The 22,109-nt window shown below is 58.9% G+C and overlaps 4 protein-coding genes across 4 annotated transcripts; all 4 read right to left on the bottom strand.

Moving 5' to 3' along the window:
- Positions 1-2,096: 2,096 nt before the first annotated feature.
- Positions 2,097-4,469, bottom strand: LDBPK_321430 (hypothetical protein, conserved; the record flags this gene model as incomplete). Its single annotated transcript, XM_003863511.1, has 1 exon — positions 2,097-4,469. The coding sequence occupies one exon, from the start codon at positions 4,467-4,469 to the stop codon at positions 2,097-2,099; it is 2,373 nt and encodes a 790-aa protein (XP_003863559.1).
- Positions 4,470-8,075: 3,606 nt separating this feature from the next.
- LDBPK_321420 (RNA guanylyltransferase, putative) lies at positions 8,076-11,390 on the bottom strand (the record flags this gene model as incomplete). The annotated part of the gene is made up of 1 exon (XM_003863510.1): positions 8,076-11,390. One exon carries the CDS (start codon positions 11,388-11,390, stop codon positions 8,076-8,078), a length of 3,315 nt encoding a protein of 1,104 aa, XP_003863558.1.
- A 2,797-nt stretch (positions 11,391-14,187) lies between these two features.
- On the bottom strand, positions 14,188-15,666 carry LDBPK_321410 (hypothetical protein, conserved; the record flags this gene model as incomplete). The annotated part of the gene is made up of 1 exon (XM_003863509.1): positions 14,188-15,666. The coding sequence occupies one exon, from the start codon at positions 15,664-15,666 to the stop codon at positions 14,188-14,190; it is 1,479 nt and encodes a 492-aa protein (XP_003863557.1).
- A 777-nt stretch (positions 15,667-16,443) lies between these two features.
- On the bottom strand, positions 16,444-21,072 carry LDBPK_321400 (cleavage and polyadenylation specificity factor-like protein; the record flags this gene model as incomplete). Its single annotated transcript, XM_003863508.1, has 1 exon — positions 16,444-21,072. The coding sequence occupies one exon, from the start codon at positions 21,070-21,072 to the stop codon at positions 16,444-16,446; it is 4,629 nt and encodes a 1,542-aa protein (XP_003863556.1).
- Positions 21,073-22,109: the final 1,037 nt, after the last annotated feature.

The following is a 22,109-nucleotide window of genomic DNA, read 5'->3' as shown; positions in this document are numbered from 1 at the left end:
GAGAAAGGAGAATCGCCGATGCTGCTGGAAAAGCTGATGCGTTAAATGTGTTGAACCGCATTGGCGGGTGTGTTTAGACGGCTGTTGTATGGCCGAATGTATCAGGCAGACACACGCGTGCCCTTCTCATGACCGGGGGTGGGCGGGCGAAAAAAAAAGGTGCGAAAATGCGAGACGCACACATGCATGGTGCACCGGAGAGAATGGAGGCAAAGGAGAGAAGAGGTTGAGTGGAAGACGTGCGTAGTTGGGGATACACGCGCTGGTGCAGCATCAACAGCAGCGCATTTGGCGTGAGAGGGCGAGTGGAGAGAGATGGTGGGACTGCAGGAAAAGCCGGCCATACCTCCTACCCGCTCTCTTCGTCGTGCGATAAGAAGCCACGTCGACTCCTTTCACCTGTATGACAAGCTGCAGCGAAACACTGCGAGCCGTACCACACTGGTGGCTCACATCGTGCAGCTTCCTCCCATCACACGCAATACATGCAAAACCTCACCTACTCGTGAGTAAAACCTCTTCGCGAGATCACACGCGGCACAGCCGCTTTCCATTTTGATGTTTTTCTTTTTTCTGTGTGTGTGTGTGTGTGTTGGAGTTCTTACTTGGAAGGAAAAAAGCACCGGAAGGGAGATGAAGCAATGAAAAGAGGAGAGACGCAGGCACACGGTACCACATCAACACGTCGTCTCACACACACACAGACACATGTGGGCGTTTTGTCCGCCGCATCATCATCTTCATCGCCGTCGTCGCTACGTATGCTATCCTCTTCCTTGACGAAACAACAACCCTCCTTCCCGCTCACCACCAACACAGAAAAATGAAAGCACACCCACACCCACACCCACACCCACACCCACACCCACACCCACTCACCCACACACACACAGCTGCTCGGGAAGCTTGCACAGCGCCCACAAAGAATGAGGCAGTCATACGTACTCCCTCTATTCACCTTTCCTGCTCAAATACCCACAGACACAGGCGCACACGGCAGCATCACCGACAAGACGACCACGACAACGGGCGTAAGAGGAGAGTTAGAGAGGGCGGACGAGAGAACAGGAAAAGAGAAACACAAGATGGACTATAGTGACACACAAAGATGTGCGCAATACGCGGCACATACAGACACACACACACACACACAGACATACCGCCACCGTTGCCTCGCGCCTTCACGCTGACTGCCTTTTTTAAAAAAATATGTGTGCTTTTTATTTGCAGCAACAAGAACGAAGTCTGACATCACTTCACATGCACCAACACGTCCACGAGTGCCCACAAAACGGGATGGGGGAGGGGTGAGAGATGCGCCAGATCCGCCCTTGTTTACGCCGTTTCCGCCGAGTACTGGCAGCCAGCAGCCGAGAGACCGCTGCACAAGCAAAAGCCCTGTTGTACTTCATCGCTCACAAGCGAAGGCTAGCTAAGAGGCCACTCGTAAAGTTGAAGGGATGCTAGCCACACCGCTTCCTCTCCTTCCCTTTGTTGCCCTTCGTGTCAACGCCGCTCAGGGAGTTCGCTAGTCATTCACAACAATAAAAACGTCCCGCCGGTGTGCGCGTCTCTCTGCCACTCTGTCTTTCCGACTATCTACACAACACCCCACCCCACACAATTTTTTTTCTACTTGCGCCCCCCTACATGTATGCGGGGTATTTGGGCACGAGCCCCCCTCTTCCCGACCCCACCCGCCGATGCACCCCCCCCACTACTGCCGAATCGCTTGCATGTGCTGTATGCGCATATCTCTCTCACCGCATTTTAATCCGTCAACTCCCAAAAAAAAAAAGAAGTGCGACTACACGCACTTCACCCGCAACACCTGAGTGGGCCGGCTAGGAGAGAGGCGTCGCTATCCCTTTTCCCTCATTCATTTGAGCATGTCCCGTTTTCACGTTGGGTGCGAGAGGAAAGTAAGGACGTTGCACCCCTCTCGCACACGAACTTTCCTTACACGGAGGCGAACACAGCAGTTCACGTGTGCGTGTGTGTGTGTGTGTGGTGGGAGTTGGCGGAGGAGGCGAGGGTGGCGGCGAGAGACATGTCGGGTTTGTGGCGGAAGGGATGGAAGCTGTGTCTCACTCTCTCTACACGGTCGGCCGCACTGAGGCGATGGTGGAGCAGGCGTCCAGGAAGGACTCCGTGGACCACTGCGGCGGATCCGCGAACGCCCACATGTAAAATTGAGTGATGGGTGTCACTTCCCACTTACAGCGGCGGCAAAATGTCAGCACCGCATTCTTATCGCGCGACTTGCCTTTGGTGGCCGTCTTCTCCATCACACACTCGACGATGTTGCCGTCGTTGATCATGTGCGTGTCAACGTTTGCGTCACTAATCATGACCGGGAGGTTGTTCGCGCCGGTGGTGCGGCTTGTCGCTAACACCTCGTCCTCGTACTCGCGCACGTAGCCGTCGAAGCTCCACATGCCGTCGGTCATGCTACCGGCCCAAATGCGCAGCCGCACCGTCCTCTTGGTTTCCGACGGGTACACAAAGTTGCGCACGTCGTAGCGGCCGTACTCGATCCCGTCAGGGTTGACAAAAATCGCACCGCGGCTGACGCCCTTGTAAGCTTCTAGGCATGCCTTGATGTCGCAGACGGGGTAGTGCTCCAGCAACCGCACCGAGCTGTTGCTTGGCAGCTTGCCGAATGAATCGGACAACAGCTTCACACGATCGTGCAGCAGCATCTCCGAACCATGCTGCTTGCCGATGATCATCATGTCAGAGATGTAGATGACATCGTCCAGCATGGACGCCTCGACACAGAACAGCACCTGCGACGCCGGATCCTCCGCCCCTGATGCCTCCGCCTCGCTCTTGAGCTTCTTGAGGAGCTCCTGCATCGCCGCTGGCACGTCGTTCAACTTGAACAAAAGGTTGTAGGATGTTAGGTGGACGTAGACGCTCGTGTCGTAACCAATCAGCGAAAGCTTATCTCCCCAGATCCACGGTGTGACGAGGTAGTGCTGCAGTTTTGCAGCCGACTGCACAAACTGCACGTAGTCAAGCACGTAGTTCGGCTCCGAGTACGTGAATGTGTACGGCAGCGGGCGCTTCACCGCGCTACGCTCCGCCTCTAAAATCTGCTCCACCAGCTCCGCGTCGGTCACCATGGGGCAGCTGGGAATGAAGTACTCCTGCTCCAGCTTGATCGCTGCGTCGTTCTTTTTCAGCAGCACCGACACCTCAGCTGCTGCCTTCTCCGCGAGTTCTTCCAACTTCAAGTCCTCATCCATAACAATGACCCTATCGGGGTCGAGGCTCGAGGCAAACTCGAACGCTTCCGGGTGCATCGTCTTGGCGTGCGACTTCGCGAAGCTTACCCCACGCTCGACCAGCGACGCCAGCTCTGGCACGAGGGCCACAACCGCGTCCAGCTGCAGACCCGCCTTGACGAGGTAGTGCACCACGTAGTGAGCTTGGAACTTGTTGGTCGAGAAGGCATCATCGATGACCAACCCCTTCATTGCCGATTTCTTCTCCAGCGCCGCACGCAGTGGCGCCAGTCGTTCCAGCGGGCTTATATCCTCTTCTTCGGCTTCCTCGGCCTCCTCGGCTTTCTCACCGCCTGCTGCTTGGGCGGCAGATTGCTGCAGTGGCGACTTAAGACACACGTACTGAAATCCCTCCCTTTTCGCAATCGCCTGAGCCACGCTTGTCTTGCCGGTCTTCTTGTAGCCGACCACCATCACGGCGCGTGGCGTGTTCTTCGTGATGTAAGACGGGGCTACAGCTGCCGGAGGCACGGAAAGGGGCCGCGACACTGGAGCTGGTGGTGCCATGGTTGGCGGCGGCTGAGCGGTGACGCTGCCAAGTCCCATGCTGGCCTGCGGATTCATGTTCGGATGCATGTTCGGCATTGGGTTACGTTGGTTACTGTTGTACGGCATGCGACCGCCACCACCCATCATGTTATTGTTCATGCCCATCGCGTTCGGCGGCATGTTGTGCATCCGAGGTTGCATCGGCATCTGCTGCTGTGGTGGCTGCTGGTCATAGCCGCCGTTCAAGTCCATCCCGCCTACTTGCTGATACGGGGCAGGCATTCCGCAGTAGTTGCCGAGCATGCCGCCACCGCCACCACCGCCGCCGCTGCCGCCTACCATGCCGTTTAGGTTTTGGTACTGGCTATGTGGCATATTCGGTTGGCGATGGTTGCGACCCATGCGAGGACCCGACGGGTACCCTTGCTGTGGACCATTGCCCATGTAGCCGCCGCCTTGCCCGTAGCCGCCGCCAGGATTGCCACCGCCAGGACCGTAGCCACCACCGCCGCCCTGGTGGTAGTTGCTGTTGTCGTACATCATCCCTCCGCCATAACGCTCGTTCTGCATCGTGCCGCCGCCGCCGCCGCTGGGGCCACCGCCGTTGTTGTAGCCTTGCTTGTTGTGCGTCGTGTTCGGCTGGTAGTTGGATACCGGGAAGGATGGCGCGTTGGGGTTCAGATTCGACATGGTCGCTGAAGGAAAGAAACAGATGTGCGCTTATAAAAGGTGCGCGGTGTTCGCGCTTGGATGTATATCAGTTGTTGGACTGCTCGTCGGTGCGTGTGAAAGACACCGGCGTCGCTGAATACTCCCCTGTGATAGCCTATGGGCAGGCAGGAGAAGGGCAGGGTCAGAAGAAGACGGCGCTACAGAGAGACGGTGGGGATGACACGGTGCGAGGGATCGTGGACTGAACGTGCGGCGCAGTGCAGAAGGGGGAGAGTGCCGCTCGCACTTGGGGAAAAAAGGGGGAAGAAATGAGACAGCCGAGAGCGTCCACAAGGCGCACACAGGCCCCAGTGCCGACGCGTTCGCGGCACAACAACAAAAAACAAAGGGCGACCAAAAACAACGGAAAAGGAACGAAAAGGAGAGAAGACGGGAGGACAGATCACCAAGCACGACGGCGGCCGCACACACCCACACAAGGAAGAGCAACAAACAGCCCCAAGGATACTGTGGCCAGAGAGAGAGAGAGACGGAGAGACAGACCTGATACGGTGTAGTACAAAAGGGAAGCGTATGGAAGTGGAAGGGGATAAGGAGAGTGCAGAGAAGAAGCGAAAGGAAAAGAAAGCCAAGAAACACAAGTTTGTCTTTTGTGGTTCTCTATCCTCGTGTAAGTAATGCGTGTGCGTTACAGCGCCGGAAGAAGAAAAAAGGGCCCTTGCTCGCAGGCGGTCACTTACACACATACACACCGATAGACAGACAGGCACAGACTCCCACGCACATACACAAACACAAGCCCCGGCTCGCACAACTGTTACAGGCTATGATCTATGTTGAAATGACGGCGCAATCGCCCAGCGGGGGAGGGAAAGGTTCAGGGTGACAGAGAGAGAGAACTAGAATCTCCAGCGAAGCCTAGCGCCGTGTGAAGATGCCGTCAAGGCGGCGGACGTCTGCTCTTTCCGCTGGAACCGTGAACCGGTCTGAAAGAAAAAAAAGAGGAAGGGACAACAACAGCAGCAATCACCGAAATGGAAATTTGGACAACCCAGCGCAAAAAAAAAAGCACAACCGAAGAAAGAAAAAGAGCGAGCACTTCGGCTTTGCACACACACACACACACAAGCAGAGCGTAAACGAACAAAAAAAAAACTCCCACACGATGTGGTACACAATCCCTATCACAGAGCCCGCGGGATTCACCACGATGATGACAATGAGGACACCCCGAAAGGACTCCGATGGAGAACCAAGATCAGAAACAAAAGAAAAATCAAACAGATAAGGCCAACTACCCGCAGTGCACGGCAATCGTTCCTTTTTCTATTTGTTTCTTTTTTTTGGTCTTGTGAACGTGTATGCGTGTGTGTCACTTCCGTGCGTCTGCGCGATCGACAACGGCAGTTCGCCGAGAAACACCTAACAGAAGACGCGGAGGCCGGAAAGAGAGAACAGAAGACTAGCAAGGTGAGTCAACGAACGCCCTCACTCTTGACACGTACTCACTTCTTCTCTTGTGATGTCAACAACAACTCCTTCAAAGGATCTGTTTGCAGTCCTTCTTTTTTTCCTCGGCGAGAGGAAGTAGGGGGGGGAGGGGTGGGTGTGTGAGAGAAGAGCAGAGGATGATGCACCACCGCGTTTGTGAGTATGTGCGTTCGCGCGAGACGCTTTTCTTGTATTCTCTCTTTTCGCTTCGTGGAAGGAGCGCTTTGGGGAAAAACAAACAAAAAAAAAGAAACCTGGCGTGGAGGGGTTCCGGTGGACAGGAGGAGACACGTGCGAGGCGTATTATGGTATAGGCGCCAGATGGCCGAGATGCGACAACCAAGAAGGTTGGGGGGGAGAGGGGGGAGAGGGGGGGGGGCAGAGAGAGGGTAGCGTATACCGCCTAAATACCTCGCAAAAAGGGACACAAGTTCTTGATTGCTCTGGCGTGCTTTCACACACAGAGCGACATCCCTGCTTTCTTGTGCGCTGGGAAACCTCTCCGCTCAGTCTCCAGAGGTGCACGAGGCGTGAAAGTACCGCATTGTTGTGCTCGCCTTAGTAGCTCTCTTTTTTTCTTTCACTGGCGCACGCTACGTCACCGTGTATCCCCCTTGCGGCGGTGCAACTACGAGAATGACAGAGGGAAAGAGAGGGGTGCACAGCTTCTCCAGCTCGCCGTTGGGTACTCCTCAAGCCCACTACATGCCTCCCTACGCAGGTGCAATCGTCGTCAAGTCACCATTTTTCGTTTCTGGCTTGGTGCGACAGTCGATGTTACATGAAGCGAAAGTGAGGAAGCGAAGACAAGGAGAGAGCGCGCGTTCACAACTTCACCAGAGGGCGAGTGAGCGAGAGAGGGGCGCGCACCCCATGTAGCGCGCACACACGCTCCATATACATGTACAGGTATACACATATATGCACATCGCTACCTCTCTTTCTTCATCGCGGACGCGTCAGAAGAGGCCACCGAGGAGGTTCGAGACAACGAAGACGGGCGGTGGGGCGGCCAAGAAACGGCCTGCTGACAAAGTAACAGCTCCAGGTGGCGATCTTCGCCTTATTCCAGTTATTGAACTGCCCACCACCCCAGCCGCACGCATTCGACGTTTTCAACAGCCGAAGCAGCGCATGTTCTTCTCTGCAACTCTTGCCTCGCTCTTTCCATTCACAGCTGACCCTTCCACCTCTTCCTCGCTTTCGCACCTGTCATTTCCACACATTATCACATACAGGTCCGCAAGAGCAACTAGTGCACGGCTGCACATCCCACACAGGCACATACCACCGCGTATTTAAGACCGGGCACCAGTAATGCGCAGTGCACAACACGAGAGATACCGTTACACACACACACACACACAGAAAAAAAAGAAAAATAGACCACGAACAGAATGCGTGGCACGCAAACACACGATATCCTTGACAAGGAGGCCGCAAAGGAAAAACATTACGAGTCTGGATGAACGGTCAACCACCACCACCACAGCAAACTCACACAAGCGCGCACAAAAAATGCGCGACGACGCCGCGCGGCAAAAGCCTCTTCGGAACTGTGGAACAATACAAAAAAAAGGCGGCGTACCGACCAACCAACCAATGAGGGAAAAGGCAGTACGCCACCACCGATGCATACCATCACCAACAACCCCCTCCCCCCAAAAGGAAGTCGTTGTCCACATGAAAACAACAGCGACCACAGAGGGGCCACAGAGGAGGAGAAACATGATTACAGCAACTGCACCAAACCCGTCGCTGAAAGGAATGCGGCTCTTCACGAGGCAGAGAGGAGAGACGAGCGATGACCACCACTCGCAAGTCCGCACACTCAACCTGCGGACGAATCAGCCAAGACAACGAACACCCGAGCTTCCGTAAGCCTCACGACCATGGAAAAAGGACGCTTCGTCGCCGGAGAATAGACGCCGCAGACGCGCAAGTCAATCTCTTGGGAAAGAGCAGGCTGGACGTGTCTCAGTCTACTCAATCCTCGGTAAAGAAAAAAAACGAGAACCTGTTCAAGCGAGAAATGCAGCAGCCGCAACATGCTCGGGACAGTGTGGTAAGCCAAGGTCGCCGACCCCCCCTCCTTTGTATTGTTCGCTCTCTACGTCTGTGCCGCGCAAGCTCCTAGGGCGAAGAGGCGTTGGGTCCACTGAAACGCAGCACCCTGCAGTGATCGATCAGCTCCTGGTATGTGAGGTGCTTCAGCTTCACGATGCTCTCGACAACAGAAGTCTTGTTGGGGCGCGGCTTGTCGACACGCAGACGGTGGAACACCCACTGCGTCGCCGGCTGCCCGTTGGGACCCGCTCTTTCGACAACGTCGGCCAGTTCTAGTTCCACGACCACGCTGTTGCGCAGCTGGTAAGCGCGCATCTGCATCTCTGTGAAGACCCCAACGGCCCCTGGAAAGGGGACCTCCTGTTCGTTCTCAGTTGTGTAGAGGTCGAAAACCGTGACCCCATCTTCGGTCTTCTCTCCGTTCATGAGTCTAAAGTCAGCCGTGCACAGCTGCAGCGGCTTCCACTTCAAGAGGAACTTGTCTAGCCCAAACTTGTAAATTGTGTTGCCCTGAAAGACAATCCCATCCACCGCGAACGGCGCATCCTCGAAGCGGGGCAGCAGCTTCGGCAGCTCGTTGATGGGGACGTAGTGTTTCAGCACTACAGCCGCGTAGGCTCCGGCCTCGCCGCTATTCTGTACCATCAACCGGAACCACTCCCGCAAGAGCTCGTAGCGCTCGAAGAACGGCGTGCGCTTGGCCTGCTTGCCGCCAAAGTACACGTAGTCGATAATGTGTAGCAGCGGCTGAGGCTGGCTCGACTCGCCGGCGCTGGTGCTCATCTCCGCATCGAGCATCCACTCGATCCCGTTCGCCTCTTCCTGCCTGTCGCCGACCATTTCGAACGCGTTCGCAAACATTAGCGGATCGAAGAGAACGTTGAAGTCGTAGCAGCCAGTGAAGGCAAACGGAAAACCCAGTACGCCAAAGTGCGAGTGCTTCACGACCAGATAGCGCTGCCCATCCACCTTCAACGTGACGTACATGGAAGACATCCGCTTGCACTCCTGCCGGTTCGCAAACGAGCCGGCGTCGACGTATCCGCCAATGCTAGAGAGCGGGGCGCTGTCCGTGCGGCCAGACGTGTTGCCGATCGCTGCGTGCACCTCCTTGGTAAGCTGCTGGAAATCGCTGTAATCGTCCAAAAGCTGGAACTTGTCGTAGCCGGCGACCGGCGTGGCGGGCGGGAGGCGAATGTTCCGGCTGCGCTTCGGGAAGAGGCCGTCAATGATGCTGTAAATACGGTCTCCGACCCGACGCGCTTCCAGCGCGTTGCAGTCAATGACGTGCAGGACACCAATCTTCTTGTACACGCGATCTGCTATTTCCGCTTGGGCCCGCTGCTCCACATAGCGCCAGTGGTCCGATCCGGCCTTTTGATCGCCGCGGGACTGGGCGCGCCTCAAGCCTTCCTTGGGGTCCACTTGCAACCAAAAGACAAGAGGGACCGGCAGCTGACACACGTTGAGCGCGGCTTGCAGATAGTAGGCGTCCATCTCCCCTGTCGCGACGAAGCGATCGAGAACGAGGCCGTTGTAAGAGCGGTCCTTTGCATCAGGACCGAAGTTGTTCTTCACGGCCTGCTCCACCTCCGCGAAGGGTTGCTTGCCTTCCTTGTACATATCCCCCGAGGAGAGGTGCAGCAAGTGGTAGCGCTCGGCAATGTTCTCAGCCTGAGTCGTCTTCCCGGACCCACGGCAGCCAAAGATCATAACGATCAGCGGGTCGCTGTTCGTCGGGGCGGCCTTGCGGCCAAACTGCGGGGGTCGCCACCCGCTGAGCGCTGCTACGCTAGTGGCCGGGGCAGGGCGCGGTGCTGGCGTCGTCGTCGTCAGCGTCGAAGGTGCCGGTCCGCTCAGGGGTTTTGCCGTACTCACAGACTGCGGCGCCGGCGACACGTGCGGCTGCGGCGCCGTCGGCGGTGCTGGGCTGCCGCTCGAGCTGCCTGCGCTTGGAATGGGTGTCGCACCCTGGTTCGCTGCGGCAGTCGGCGGTGCACGCGGCAGGTGCGATACTGCACCGACATGGTTCGATGACAGCATTCCTCGGGTGGGTCCTGAATACGGTGATGCCGTGGTGGCTGCGACTGCGGTCGAATATGCTGCGCTGCCGCCTGCCGCGCCGACGCGGATGGCGCGTGCCATTGGGGCCGAGGCAATTCGAGGGGGTACCAGCGCCGAAACGGGAGGGTTGGCTGTCGCTTGGCGGGGACCGGGAGTGGTAGAGTCCGCCACAGACTGTCCTTGCTGCTGTTGCTGTTGGTGCTGCTGAGACACAGTCTCGGAGCGCGGCTCAGGCAACATGGGCGGAGATGGGCCACGCTGCTCTTGGGCGGCGATGCGAACTGGTGCACCGTTGCCCGCCTCACTGGCACTGAGACTGTTCGGGGATGCACCTCGACTCCCTTCGTTGGCCGCCGCCGCTGCCGCTGCCGCCGCCGCCGCTGCCGCCTGTCGCTCCTGGGCACTCCGGGGTAACACAGGTGCAACCTTTTGTGGAAACGACGGCTGCTGGTGTTGCGGAAGTGGGCGTTGCGAGGGAGGTGCTCCTTGGGCTGGGGAGTGCAGTTGCGGGGCGCTGCCGCCAGGAACGGAATGAGGGTAGACACCATACGATGAAAAAAAGGGAGCGCCGCTCAGCTGCTGTCCACTGCGGTCCTGCGAACGTGGTATTGCCGAAGGAAGTGACTGAGACAGCGGCGGCGGCTGCGGCGCGGTGTATCGAGCGCCGGCGTTCTGCAGCTGCTGCTGCTGCTGCTGCTGCAGCGACAGCGGGGACCCTGACGGGCCCGTTGATGGAGGGCGGCGGATGGAGGAGGAAGACCACCCGAGAATCGGCGGCTGATCTCCGTCAAGCCGTTCCGAGGACCCGTCAGCCCCCATCCCACTGGAGAGGCTCGCAGCCGTGTTCACACGGCTCCCACCCTGTACGGCACCGACGGCCATCGAGGCAGCTGACGGCACGGCCGCGTTGGGGTTCATCATGGGCCGAGTAGGAAAGGCCTCTGCCGCCCTGTGCATCGGCGACGGAGACCGCCACATCATCGGCGGCCCCCCGCTGCCCCCTGTTGCCTGGCCGGGTAAGCCGGTGGGGGACTTTTTGGCGCCTGCAGCGGCGATACTGTTTGGCGTCTCGTAGTTTTCGGGCGACGGTGCCGGCGCGGTAGTCACCGGCTTGCTAGTTCGCTTAAAACCAGAGAGGAGCGGGACATCGTCGTTACTGACAGCGCCGGCCCCGGCGAGGCTCCGCAGCTGCGGGTTGAACTGCGGGGTGGGGTGGTACACCGGTGGCACAAACTGTTCCGGGTCGCTGCACAGAAAGGACGGAATGAACGGCTTCGCCGTCGGGTCAAACGATGGAGCGTTGGGGTTGAGGCTCATCCTGCCACCCTCACACCAGAGAAGGCAAAGGGCAAGCACCACACAAACAAGCAAACCACAAAAAAAAACGGAGAGCGAAACAGCGAATGGCGTGCAGGGCGGGCGAGAGTCGAGCGAGTGACAACAACGACGAAAAAGAGACGAAACGGGAGGAGAAGCGAATTCAAAGCGAAATGGCCGCGGTCGTTATGGTGGTCGTGGTGGTTATGAGTGAGGTTGTAATGGGGAGGGGAGAGAGAGAGCCGAGGAATCGAAAAAAAAAAAGAAAACAAGCGGAGTACAGAGAGACAACGAAGGAGGGCTCACTAGAACGCTTTAGTCGCCGAAGTAGGGGAGAGTCCGAAACGGTAAAGGCAGCGTCCGTCTTCTTCTGTCTGTGCGTCTGGATTCACTTAGGTACACTTGCGACGTTCGTCGAGCAACCAGGGACGCCACACGGCGTTTGTGTGCAGGCTATGATGGACAGAGAGCGCGTGTGCGGGTGCTGGTGCTGAGCCGGTGGGCGAGTGTTGGTGTGGGTGTGCGCGGTGAGCTCAAATGAACAGGTTATGTTCCCGCCCAGCGATCAAACACACACACGCACACACACACACACACGCACGCACACGGGCACAGTCACCAGCGCCGCAAAAGAAAAGTAGCGCACACAAAAAGACGAGGGAAAAGAGTAAGATGAATTCTCTTTCCGGCTCCTCCTGACGAGCTGGGAGCGAGGAGGCGCTGCGGTGTGGCGAGACGGTACGAGAAGACCTTGATGGGCAGCCTTTGGACGCGAAAAAAAGAAGAGCAGGAGAAGCCGCTGTACAATGAGTGGAGGAGAGGAGGGGGCAGGGGGAGAAGACGACGCCCAGCAAAAAACACCAGGACCCGAGAAGAAGGGAGAGGGGAGGCAGCTGCGGTAGTGTGAGTCGGCTTGCCCCAGCGTTTCCACTCGTGTTCCACGCTTGGCGGGTTTCGTGTGCGCGCAGTACGACGAAGTCTGACAACGGCGAGAGCTCCCTCGATGAGCTCCTGACGGCACTTCTATTCAACGCACTGTTCCGAATCTGTGTCACACACGGACGAGGTCGATACCGCGAAAGACACACTTCTTTTCTCACACCGACAGTGCCCCACCCACAACAATTCTGCAAGTCTGGCGTGTATGTCCGACGTGCATGCACAAATGGAGAGTTCCAGTAACAGACGCTAGCCGACAAACCCACTCTTTTTCGACGGTCACAACAACAAACGGCAGCGAGAGGCGACTGAGAGACCGACGCCTCAAGTGTGACAGGGTTAGCACCCAAGCAGCGCGTTAGGCGTAGACGCGGCAGAGGATCGTAGGCACGCAGGCGAGAGGCGGGAGTGAGGGGTAGCGTCAGAGGTAGGAAGATAAACAACAGTAGAACAATGAGCGCGCCGGCGCACCAGTGCTTCTTCGTGCTTCAGTTTGTGGTAACAGCAACGGATAATAAAGACACACACACACACAGGAAAAAAAATGAAAAGAAGACGGGCACGTGACGAATGAAAACAAGAGAAGAAAAAACAGCAAGAAAAGAGAACGCCGATGAGAGGCGAGGCTGTGCAGATCGCTGTGCCAGCCACGTACGCACAAGCGTATGCCGCGTCGTACCCTTCTTGCTTCTTTGGTCGGTGTGTTGTCTGTGGAAATATCTCCCGAAGCGTGTGTCCGTGCGCGTTTGGAGCAACGTGGCTCGCCTCCTCCGCTACCACAGAGCAGCGAGGGCTCCTTTTGAAACAAAAAAGTGTATGTCTATCTGTTTATGTTCAACCTTATCTGCCCTTCTCCCTTTCTCTCATTCGCAGATGGCGTCCTCCGCTTCGGTGTCGATGGTGAGCAAACGCGCCACCTTCGCACACACGAACACGCACGTGGATGCGCGCTTGTTCTCAATACCTTGTACCACCTCCGCACAGCGTGTTCTGTGCTGTATGCGACGTACAGAGAACAGCAATGAGCACCAGTCGAAAAAAAAAGGAGGGTGAGAGAGAGCCAACTTACGTGCGCTCGCGAAGATTACACGGGCACTCGGACGCACTCTCACAACGATCTGTGACCAAGATGCACCCACGGAGAGAGAAACCAACAAAACAACAACAATAAGATATTGAGGGCAGTACGCCGCTGTGGTAGTACCACGAGAAACACGCGGCAAGGCATCGGTAAGCAGGCTCATCACGGTAGAGCCCGTGTTTTGTGTATTTGTGTGTGTGTGTGTGTGGCAGCGTTGTGGGGAGAACGCGAAGGTGTGTCGTATACATGCATATGGATATATGTATATGCATTCATGTGTTGGAGCAGGAAGAGGCGTAGCAGCGCTCCCAAGCAAGCGACATGGAGCGAAGAAGAGAAATGAGTGCGCTGGGGGCGGGGGCGCATGTGAGAACAAAAAAACTGCAGCGGGAGAAGGTCCAGACCTAACCGGTAGAGCAGGAAGCGGGTGCGGGTGCGACAGCTCTGTACGAGAGCTGAAGAGCAGATCTATGCACACGTTTCTTTCACTGTGCGTATGCGCGCCGGCGTTGTTGCTCAAGTTGCGGGGTTGCCTCTCCGCACCTTGGCACCATAGATGCGACGAGGCAGGAGGCTGTGAGCGACAAGGAGGACGCAAGTCTGAGATAGGTACACGTGTTGCGAGAAAAAGCATCGCATGGCGCAAACCACGGAAAACCACCGGCGCCAACGAACTCTCCAATAGGCACATACGCACGTACCCGACACAAGAGTCACGCTTAGTCGAAAGAAGCAAGCACACAAAGTGTACCATGCCACCCCGCGTGGCGGGCGACGCTACTCCTTCACGATGTTCTTGAACTCCCCCGCAAGGCCCTCTGTGTACGAGTACTGTTTCGGTGTCCGCCAGTCCTCTCCGTAGTTCTCGACGAGATAGCGCTCTGGGGGCACCAAAAAACCCCTGCATACAGACGCCGTCTTAGCACAAAACGGAAGTTCCTCGAGCTCTGCGGCGAAGGGCTTGTGCCGATAGCGATACATGCGGTGCTTGCGCGCACCGGCTGCCTCGTAAAAAGAGGCGGCCCACACAAAAGGGCCCTTCTCGCGCACTAGCGCATCGTCGCCGGCGTCACCGTCTCCGCCGCAGTCGGTGGTGCACAGAGGTGGGTAGTAGAGATTGATGTCGATACGAGCGCTGGTGGCCAGGTGCAGCACGCGCAGCTCCAATCCTTTCTCAACGGCGCCGCAAATGTCAAAAACCACGAACGCGCGCGTTGATGCCAGCGCGTGAAGGAGTCGGTACACACGCATCTGCGCATAGCTCAAGCCGGCTGGGGCGGCAGAGGGAAAAGAGAGATTGGGCACTGGCCGATCATCGCCCTCCGTTACAGGCACCGCGATATCGGCGTAGAGGATGCCAAGGTCAATGTCCTCATCATACGGGATAAAGCAGCCGTCACGCCGCGCACCCAGGGCCGTGCCACAGGCGAGGAAGAACCGAATCTTTTGCGCAGTCAGAACCTCCTGCGCCGCTAGCAGCGCTTTTTGAAAGGCCAGTTGCTTGGTGATAAAGGCAGCATTGTCGGGGAAGCGCCGCCGCACGTACGTCTCGAAGTCGTTCGCAGCGCGGACGCCGTCGGTCTTCTCGCCCATGAGCGTCGCAGTCGCTTTCCGCTCCTTCGACGTCATAGCTGCCGCCACACGAGGAACCGCCAAGCACTGTGGGATGCGAACACCACCCCACTGCCTGTCTTCCGCTGCCGCCGCCGCAGAGTTAGCCGGCGCAGCGGAAGTCGACGTCGGCGACGCACCAGATGGTACGACAGGCTGGGCGCATTGAGCGTCCACCCAATCCACCAAACGGGCGAAGAGGGCTTCTTGTGCAGTGGCATCTTCGCATCGCAAGTACGCCGTGTATGCAGTGTCGAGGTCGACGCTGCTGTCGAGCTCTTCTGGCTTTTCCTCCGAAAGAGGGACCTCCACGCCAGGCACACCCCCTTTTTGCTCTCGCCCCGAGAATCGGTGCAACCATTCTAGCAGCGCAGCACGCCGTACTTCAAACACTGAGGAAGGCGCGTTGCCAGCAAGCCAGGAGGCGTCTTGGCGGGTCGGGGTCTGCGGCCTTTGGGAGCCTGAAGCCGACGACCCAACTTTGTGGCCCGGGATAATGGTGCAACTTGAGGTCACCGAGCCAACATACGTCGCGTCCTTTAGCGCCGACGTTGCAGCGCTGCATATGCGGCAATCTTCCCGGTGTAAGTGTGGCCGGAAGGCAGCTTCAGCGGCCTTTTTCCACGCGCGACTACAGCGCTGCATCGACTTCCCAGGAAGGGTCGTGCCGGTATGGTAGTAAGGCCGCCGAATGCGCTTAAGCGCCGCATAGAACTCTCGCACCAGCCCGAACGCCCTGCCATTCACGTGTCCTCAGTGATGTGGAGAGAAGAGAGGGGGACGGGAGAGGGAGGTGGAGGAGGAGGGGGTGCTTTTCGTTCGAAGGTGCGTCGAGGCGCCTTCATCAAGGTGTAAGGGCAAACGGACGGCGAGACGAGGGAGAAGGTGAAGGTAAGAGAAAGAGACAGACGCACACCGACAGACACACACACACACACACACACGCGCGCACACACAGAGCAGGCGAGCGATGCACCAAAATACAAGAAGGCTTCCTTCCTTCGTGGCGAGTGGAGTGCACGGCGGGAGAAGGTGATTGCAGAAGACGACTGCAGTCCTTTGTCGTGCTTCGGATGAACACCCACCCTCGGATATGCCACGTTCTCCAGGCACTGCGCCCTTTGTCGAGAGAACACGACAAAGCCTCTTTTTGAGTATCATCCCCGACGATGCGCGAGCGCCACCGCGCACACGTGTGCCGTTCGCTTTCTTCTGAGTTGGCATGGATTGGTCCTCTTGCCAGATGGGCTTCTCCTTTGCCATTCACGCTCGGGGACCAACACCACCGCGCACCTCCCTAACACCGATTTGTGGTGACAGTTAACAAGAACATAAAAAAAAACGGCCCATTACACACACGCAGACACACAACCCTCTGCGCTAGCGCCACGCACGCAGCGCCCTTCTTGTGCGTTCGTTTCCTCAAATGTGCCCGAGCTCCGCCGAGACGGTGGCGCCGACGTTCATGACGCGCTCTAGCTGCGTTTGGGCCGCTGAAGCAACCAGCTTGCGCGTGCGCAGGTCTTGGCGGTACAACTGCTCCAACAGGGGGACATGCAGCATCCACTCTTCACCTTTGAGGGAGCGCAGCGGATCGTCCTGTGGAAAGCCAAGGAACATGCGCGGCGGCAGGCCGCCAGCGTGGGCCACCTCGCTCTGCAAGCGGCGCCCTACCCATTGCCCAGTTCGACTCGTCTGATCGCCGAGCGGTACCAGGTAGCCGATCTCACCCATGTTAGTGACGTAGATAGCGACGCTGCTGTTGCGCGTCGAGGCGGCACGCAGCCGCATCATCTTGAGTAGCACGCCGCCCGCCAGTCGGTACTCGCCAGTGACGGTCAGAAGCGACTCCAGTATCTTCGGCGGCTTGCCGGGCTCCTCCAGTACGCGCGGCTTGTAGCTCATGCACACGAGATTGCGCGCGTCGTCCGTGACGAGGAGGCCGAAGCGAGTGTCGTGGTACAGCATGTCATTCGAAACGACCGAGATGGCATTTGTGTCCCGCCCAAGAATCGTGATGGTGTGGATTTCTTCGCTGTAGCGGGCGAAGAGGACGGAGTTGAACAAGTCCCCGATGACGAGGTAGTTGCGAAATGCTTGCAAGCACGTTACGTAGGCCCCGGCGTACAAGATTGCCATGGTCTCCATGGTGCTCTTGTTCGTGTCGTAGCGATACACACGTACGGTGCCGCCCACGGCAACCGCGACGCAATCTTCGCCGACCCTCGTGATGGCGGTGACGGGGCCCTTCATTGGCTCCTCGTGTAAGGTGCGCAGCTGCTGCATCCCTTGGCCACCCTGCTGCGACGTCGTCAGCAGCAAGATGCGTCCGCGGGTCGTGACATCCTCGCCCAGCGGGTACGCCGTTGCCAGTGCGCACACCGGCGCCGTCGTAGACCGGTTCGCCGCGTCCATAGTTGTGTCACGGGTCACCTGCATCAGCGTCGCGGAGAGCACCTTCTCATTTACGTCCAGCACAAGGCGACCCATGCACTGCCAATCCAGCGTCGAGAAGAACTGCACCTCATAGCGCTCATTCGTTGGCACGGGTGAGCCGGAAGTGGCGGACAGGGGCGGCAGCGAGACGGGCTCTATGACGTGCGGCACGCGATTGCCCTCCTCGTCCTCGACCATGCGCAGCTGCACGTCGAAGGGCGCCCTCTTCGGGGAAAACGGCTGCGGCCGCGACGCCACGACAAAGCACCCGTGCGCCGCGGGGGAGTAAATGACCTGGTGGGGCGTGCACCCAAGCCGCACCCGCTCAAGCCACCACCCGCTGCTGCCAAGCAGCTCGCCGAAGGGCTGCATCGTCGCAAAGTGCACGAAGCCCTCGCCGCAGTAGACGAAACCGCCATGCACATGCCGCGAGTGGAACGGCGCGAAGCCGCGCACCGCGTTCGTGGCGTGATGCCGGGTGCAGACAAGCTGATTCGTGGCAGCATGGTACACGAGGAACACCGGCGTCTGGCCGCAGACGTAGATGCCTTTGTGCCGGTCCTGGAGGCCACGGAATGGCACCAGCCGCTCGCTGCAGTGGCGCATCTGCTGCGTGACACTCGCCAGGTGCGCCCGCTCTTCCTGCAGACGCTTCTTGCGAGCCTCGATCGACTCCACCACATCCACCTCCGGCGCGACGTCAAGGATGTGGTAAATCACCTTCACGCACCTCCGTGGACCGTTGGCATCAGCAGGGACAACCCGGTACGTCACTAGCTCCCCGGATGACAGAATCATCACGAGAGTCGCCTCCGTCGGCGCAGCTGACGCGGCGGGGTCCTCGTGCTGATCAAAGACGGCGAGATGCGTGACAGTCGGCAGCGGCTCTGCTTTCAGCCGCTCACGCAGCTTCACCACTGGCGTCTCGACCCCCTCCATCGCAAAGGGCGGGATGAGAGCAAAGTTCGGGAAACTCGACGCCTGCTGCACCGCTTGCGGCGACTGCAGCGTGTACAAAACCAGGTCCATGTTTTGCACAACCACCAGCGCGTGCTGACGTTGCTGCAGGTGCCTCGCAGCCGACCCCCACCACGCGACGGCCGTCACTCTCTCTAGGAGCAGGGTCGCCATTGACATCGCCTTGGCATCCTCCAGGCGGAACGAAAGCAGCTGTCCATCTGTGAAGCGGACAAGGACGCAGCGCATTTCCGCGACCAACAGGGCAGAGAGGGCCACGTTTGCCGCGGCGCCCTGGCTGCTGGCTCGCTGTATCGCCGGTAGCGTGAGGAACTCGGTGCTTGACAGTCGGCGCTTGCCGTCGGCGGACAGAAGTCGCAGCTCCGTCTCCGTTACCTGCAGCAGACCTGGCATCCAGTCCAGATGCACGGCGTATACGGTGCGAGCCGCCATACTGAGAGCAGCCCCGCGAACCTGCTGCACCGAGTCGCTGCGCACCGCAAAGAGAATGGAAAAGTTCGAGCCGCTGATGAGTAGGTGTGGGTGCGGCGCGGCGCCGCCGCCGACCGTCGACGCGGGGGGCGCATCTCCCCTGCCTCCCTCGTTGCCGATGTCTCGCGGTCGCTTGCGGGCATCGGCGTTGGTGGGCTCCAAAAAGAAGACAGAGATGGCGTTCAGCTCCTCCTGCCGCACCACACGACTCCGGATTGATCGCCGCAAGATGGAGAGACTTCCCGCCGAGCCGCTGCCGGAGCACAGAGCAATGTCCATCACCGCCTTTCGCTGCGCCGCCGTCATGGCCGGCACCGCTTCGAGCTCCACGCTGCGGAAGAGGTCTGCGTAGGGGGAGGCTTCAATGGACGGATCGAGTGTGTCCTCCTGCGTCTCCGCGGCGGCGGTGGTGGTGTCCACAATGTCGACGTCCCGCACGGGTCCGATGCCGAGAAACTTCTGCAGCACTTTGCATGGGTCGCGCGGGGTGCTGAAGATGAAACGAGAGTCACCGTTCAGGGCGCCGAGAAAGAACCTTGTGGGGTCGATGGAAGCGTACGAGGAGCCGAAGCAGCCGGTCATCACGATTTCCGCACTGATGCTACCCACCGTGTAGCCGTGGCTCTGCAAGTGCACGTCCACGACGGTCCCCTCTTCCTCTGTTACGACCAGCAGCCGTTGGATGTGACCATCTGCAGCCGCAGCAGCACCAGCAGCCACCACCGGCGCTCTCTGCGTCGTCGCCGACTGCGAGACGAGCACGGACGTGGCGTTCGCAAAGTTCAGGTTCACCTTCACAAGGTCGGTAGACAGTGCCTGCGACGCGCTACGCCACTGCACCGCTTCCAAACTCACCGCTGAAGACTTCAAACTGCGCGCCTGCTCCTCACCGGTAGCGTTCACGTACACACCGTAGCCGCTCTTTGTGCTCACGTGCACCATCATGTTGCGACTCACGCAAAACACGGCGGACGGTACATCCTGGAAGGCCGGAAGCGGCGTCATGCTCGTCACGTCGTACGGCAGCCCATCCACCTCGCTGAGAGAGAGCATGTGCGGCGCCGTGGAGTTCGCCAGTGTCACTTTCATCCACTCGATCGAGCAGGTTAGCATATGCGACTCTACCGTCTTGCTGCGCCACTCCAGCAGCTTCACTCGCCCTGCCCACGTCGGCTGCTTCTCAAACAGAAACGCCAGCAAGGGCTCGCCAGCCGACTCGACGAACTGGACGTCGCGGATGTTGCGCAGCGCGGTCTTCACATCTTGCAGGCGCCAGTGCGTCACTGTACCAACACGCAGCAACAACGAGGTGACACCGCCCTGCGTCACCTTCTGCGACGACGCTGTTCCAGGCCCCGCGGAGGCTGCTCCGAACGCCACAGCGCTATCGTCCCCTGCCATTGTTTTTTCGGAAACGGACTGCTCGCTCTTCGCGGCCTCCAGCTGCTTGCGCGGGTTCGGCGCTTCGTCGTAGTCGTCGTCCTCGTCCTCGTCTCCCCAAGCATTGAGTGCCACTGTTGGCTTCGGGGCTGCTGCCGTCGCCGTACCAGAGGTCTTCGTCACAGCAGCCTCCTCGTTGCCCGCGAAGGCAGCGGAGTGCATATCCGAGTTCGAAGCGTTCGCGGCCGCATTTTCCGCCTGCACCTGTGCCATCGCCTGCTGATCTATCATCTCCAACACCGGGAAGAAGAAGAGGTCGCTCCGCTTGGCTAGGACGGCAACGTACGTCCCTGTCTCGTCCACCCGCAGCATCGCGCTGAGCGGGCACCGGTCGAGGCACAGCTGACGGTCATCTAACTGCACGAGAGCCACCGTGTCGAACTGAACTGTGACCGGGTTGTACTGCAGGAAGGATACGTGGAAGTCATCGAAAAGAAGTACCAAGACGTCGGAGGTGGTCCGGAGAGGGCGGCATGTTGCGGCCGCCAGCGGTGGCGCGTGCAGGGAAACCTCCGCCACCTGACCGAGCTGCTCCGCTGGCGGCAGCCCTGCAGCAGCGCAGGCGTGAGGCGTGCGCTTTACGCGATACAAGGTGAGGTGATTCTGTCGAATTGCCACCACCTCTTTCTCCTTCTGCGCCGCAGACGAGTCGGGGAGAAAATAACCAGAGACGGTGTGCGTCACCACCGAGGCCGGCAACAACGGCGCCACGGCCGTGTGGAGCATGATGGCTATGCGGTCGGGGTGAGCAGCAGTTGTGCTTTAGGCCCGGCAGCGGCTACTGTTTAGAAGAGTTGGGAGGCGTGCACGTGGACAACGACGGCGGAGGACTGGTCAGATGCGTTGGTGAACTGCTGTGGAGTAGCAAAACGTGCAGGTGCGTTCCACGACGTCACGGAGTAGTCCTGCGGCCCTGCCCTCAAAGCCGTCCTTCTATTTTGGTGGTTGAGTGCTGCACCCGGACACCGGCAATGCTCCACCTGCGCTACAATCTGCGCGGACACGCAGCACCAACAGGAGAGAGCGGAGGTGAAGAAGACAAGCCAACAGAAAAATGAGAAGAATCGGCAGCGAAGAGTAGACGTGCGAATCGCGGAAGACTGGCAATGCAAAGCATGATGCTATCCAAGATAGTTTCCCCTACGGGGTAGTTGGGCGGCTTGAGCCGGTGCAGTAGCAGTCCGCGCCGCATCAGTCCAGTTGCATGCTGGTCCCCGTTGAAACGAGGGCGAATCGCCACCAAAGTGGATCGCTTCCGCGACGTTTCCGCTCTTCCCCTTTTCTCGAGCTCTAACAGCGTGCGCACCAGCAAGTCTCTCACAGCTCCACTTGTTTTGCCGCCTTCCTCGCTCCCGCAAGCACGCACCCGATGCGGTACCATACGATGAGAGCGAGCAGTGGTTAACAAACGGCATGATGATTGCACCCCTTTCGTTTTTCCGTTCAGCGTGCCCGTTCTCTGCTGCAGAGCATGCGTTACACTTCACTCGGCACCCGGCCTGCCGCAGGCCCCCTCCTCCCCATCGCGTCGTGCGAAGCAGCGCTGCAATAGCCTTACAGCAACGCGCCGACTCTGTCATCGGAACACCGCCTCCGCCTCAAACCATACCCAGAGGCCCGCAGCGCAGGGTCCCTCACAGCCGCGCCCATCATGCCCCGTCGCCACCCCTGGCGCATCCCTGCCCCCTCATCGGCGGTGGCACTCAGCCCCCCACCCACCCACCCACACTAGTAGGCCGTGTGAGGGGCGAGGGGAGGGGTGG

Source organism: Leishmania donovani, chromosome 32, assembly GCF_000227135.1.
Source record: "Leishmania donovani BPK282A1 complete genome, chromosome 32".
In the NCBI taxonomy this organism is placed as follows: domain Eukaryota; phylum Euglenozoa; class Kinetoplastea; order Trypanosomatida; family Trypanosomatidae; genus Leishmania; species Leishmania donovani.
This window is presented reverse-complemented; position numbering and strand designations above follow the sequence as displayed.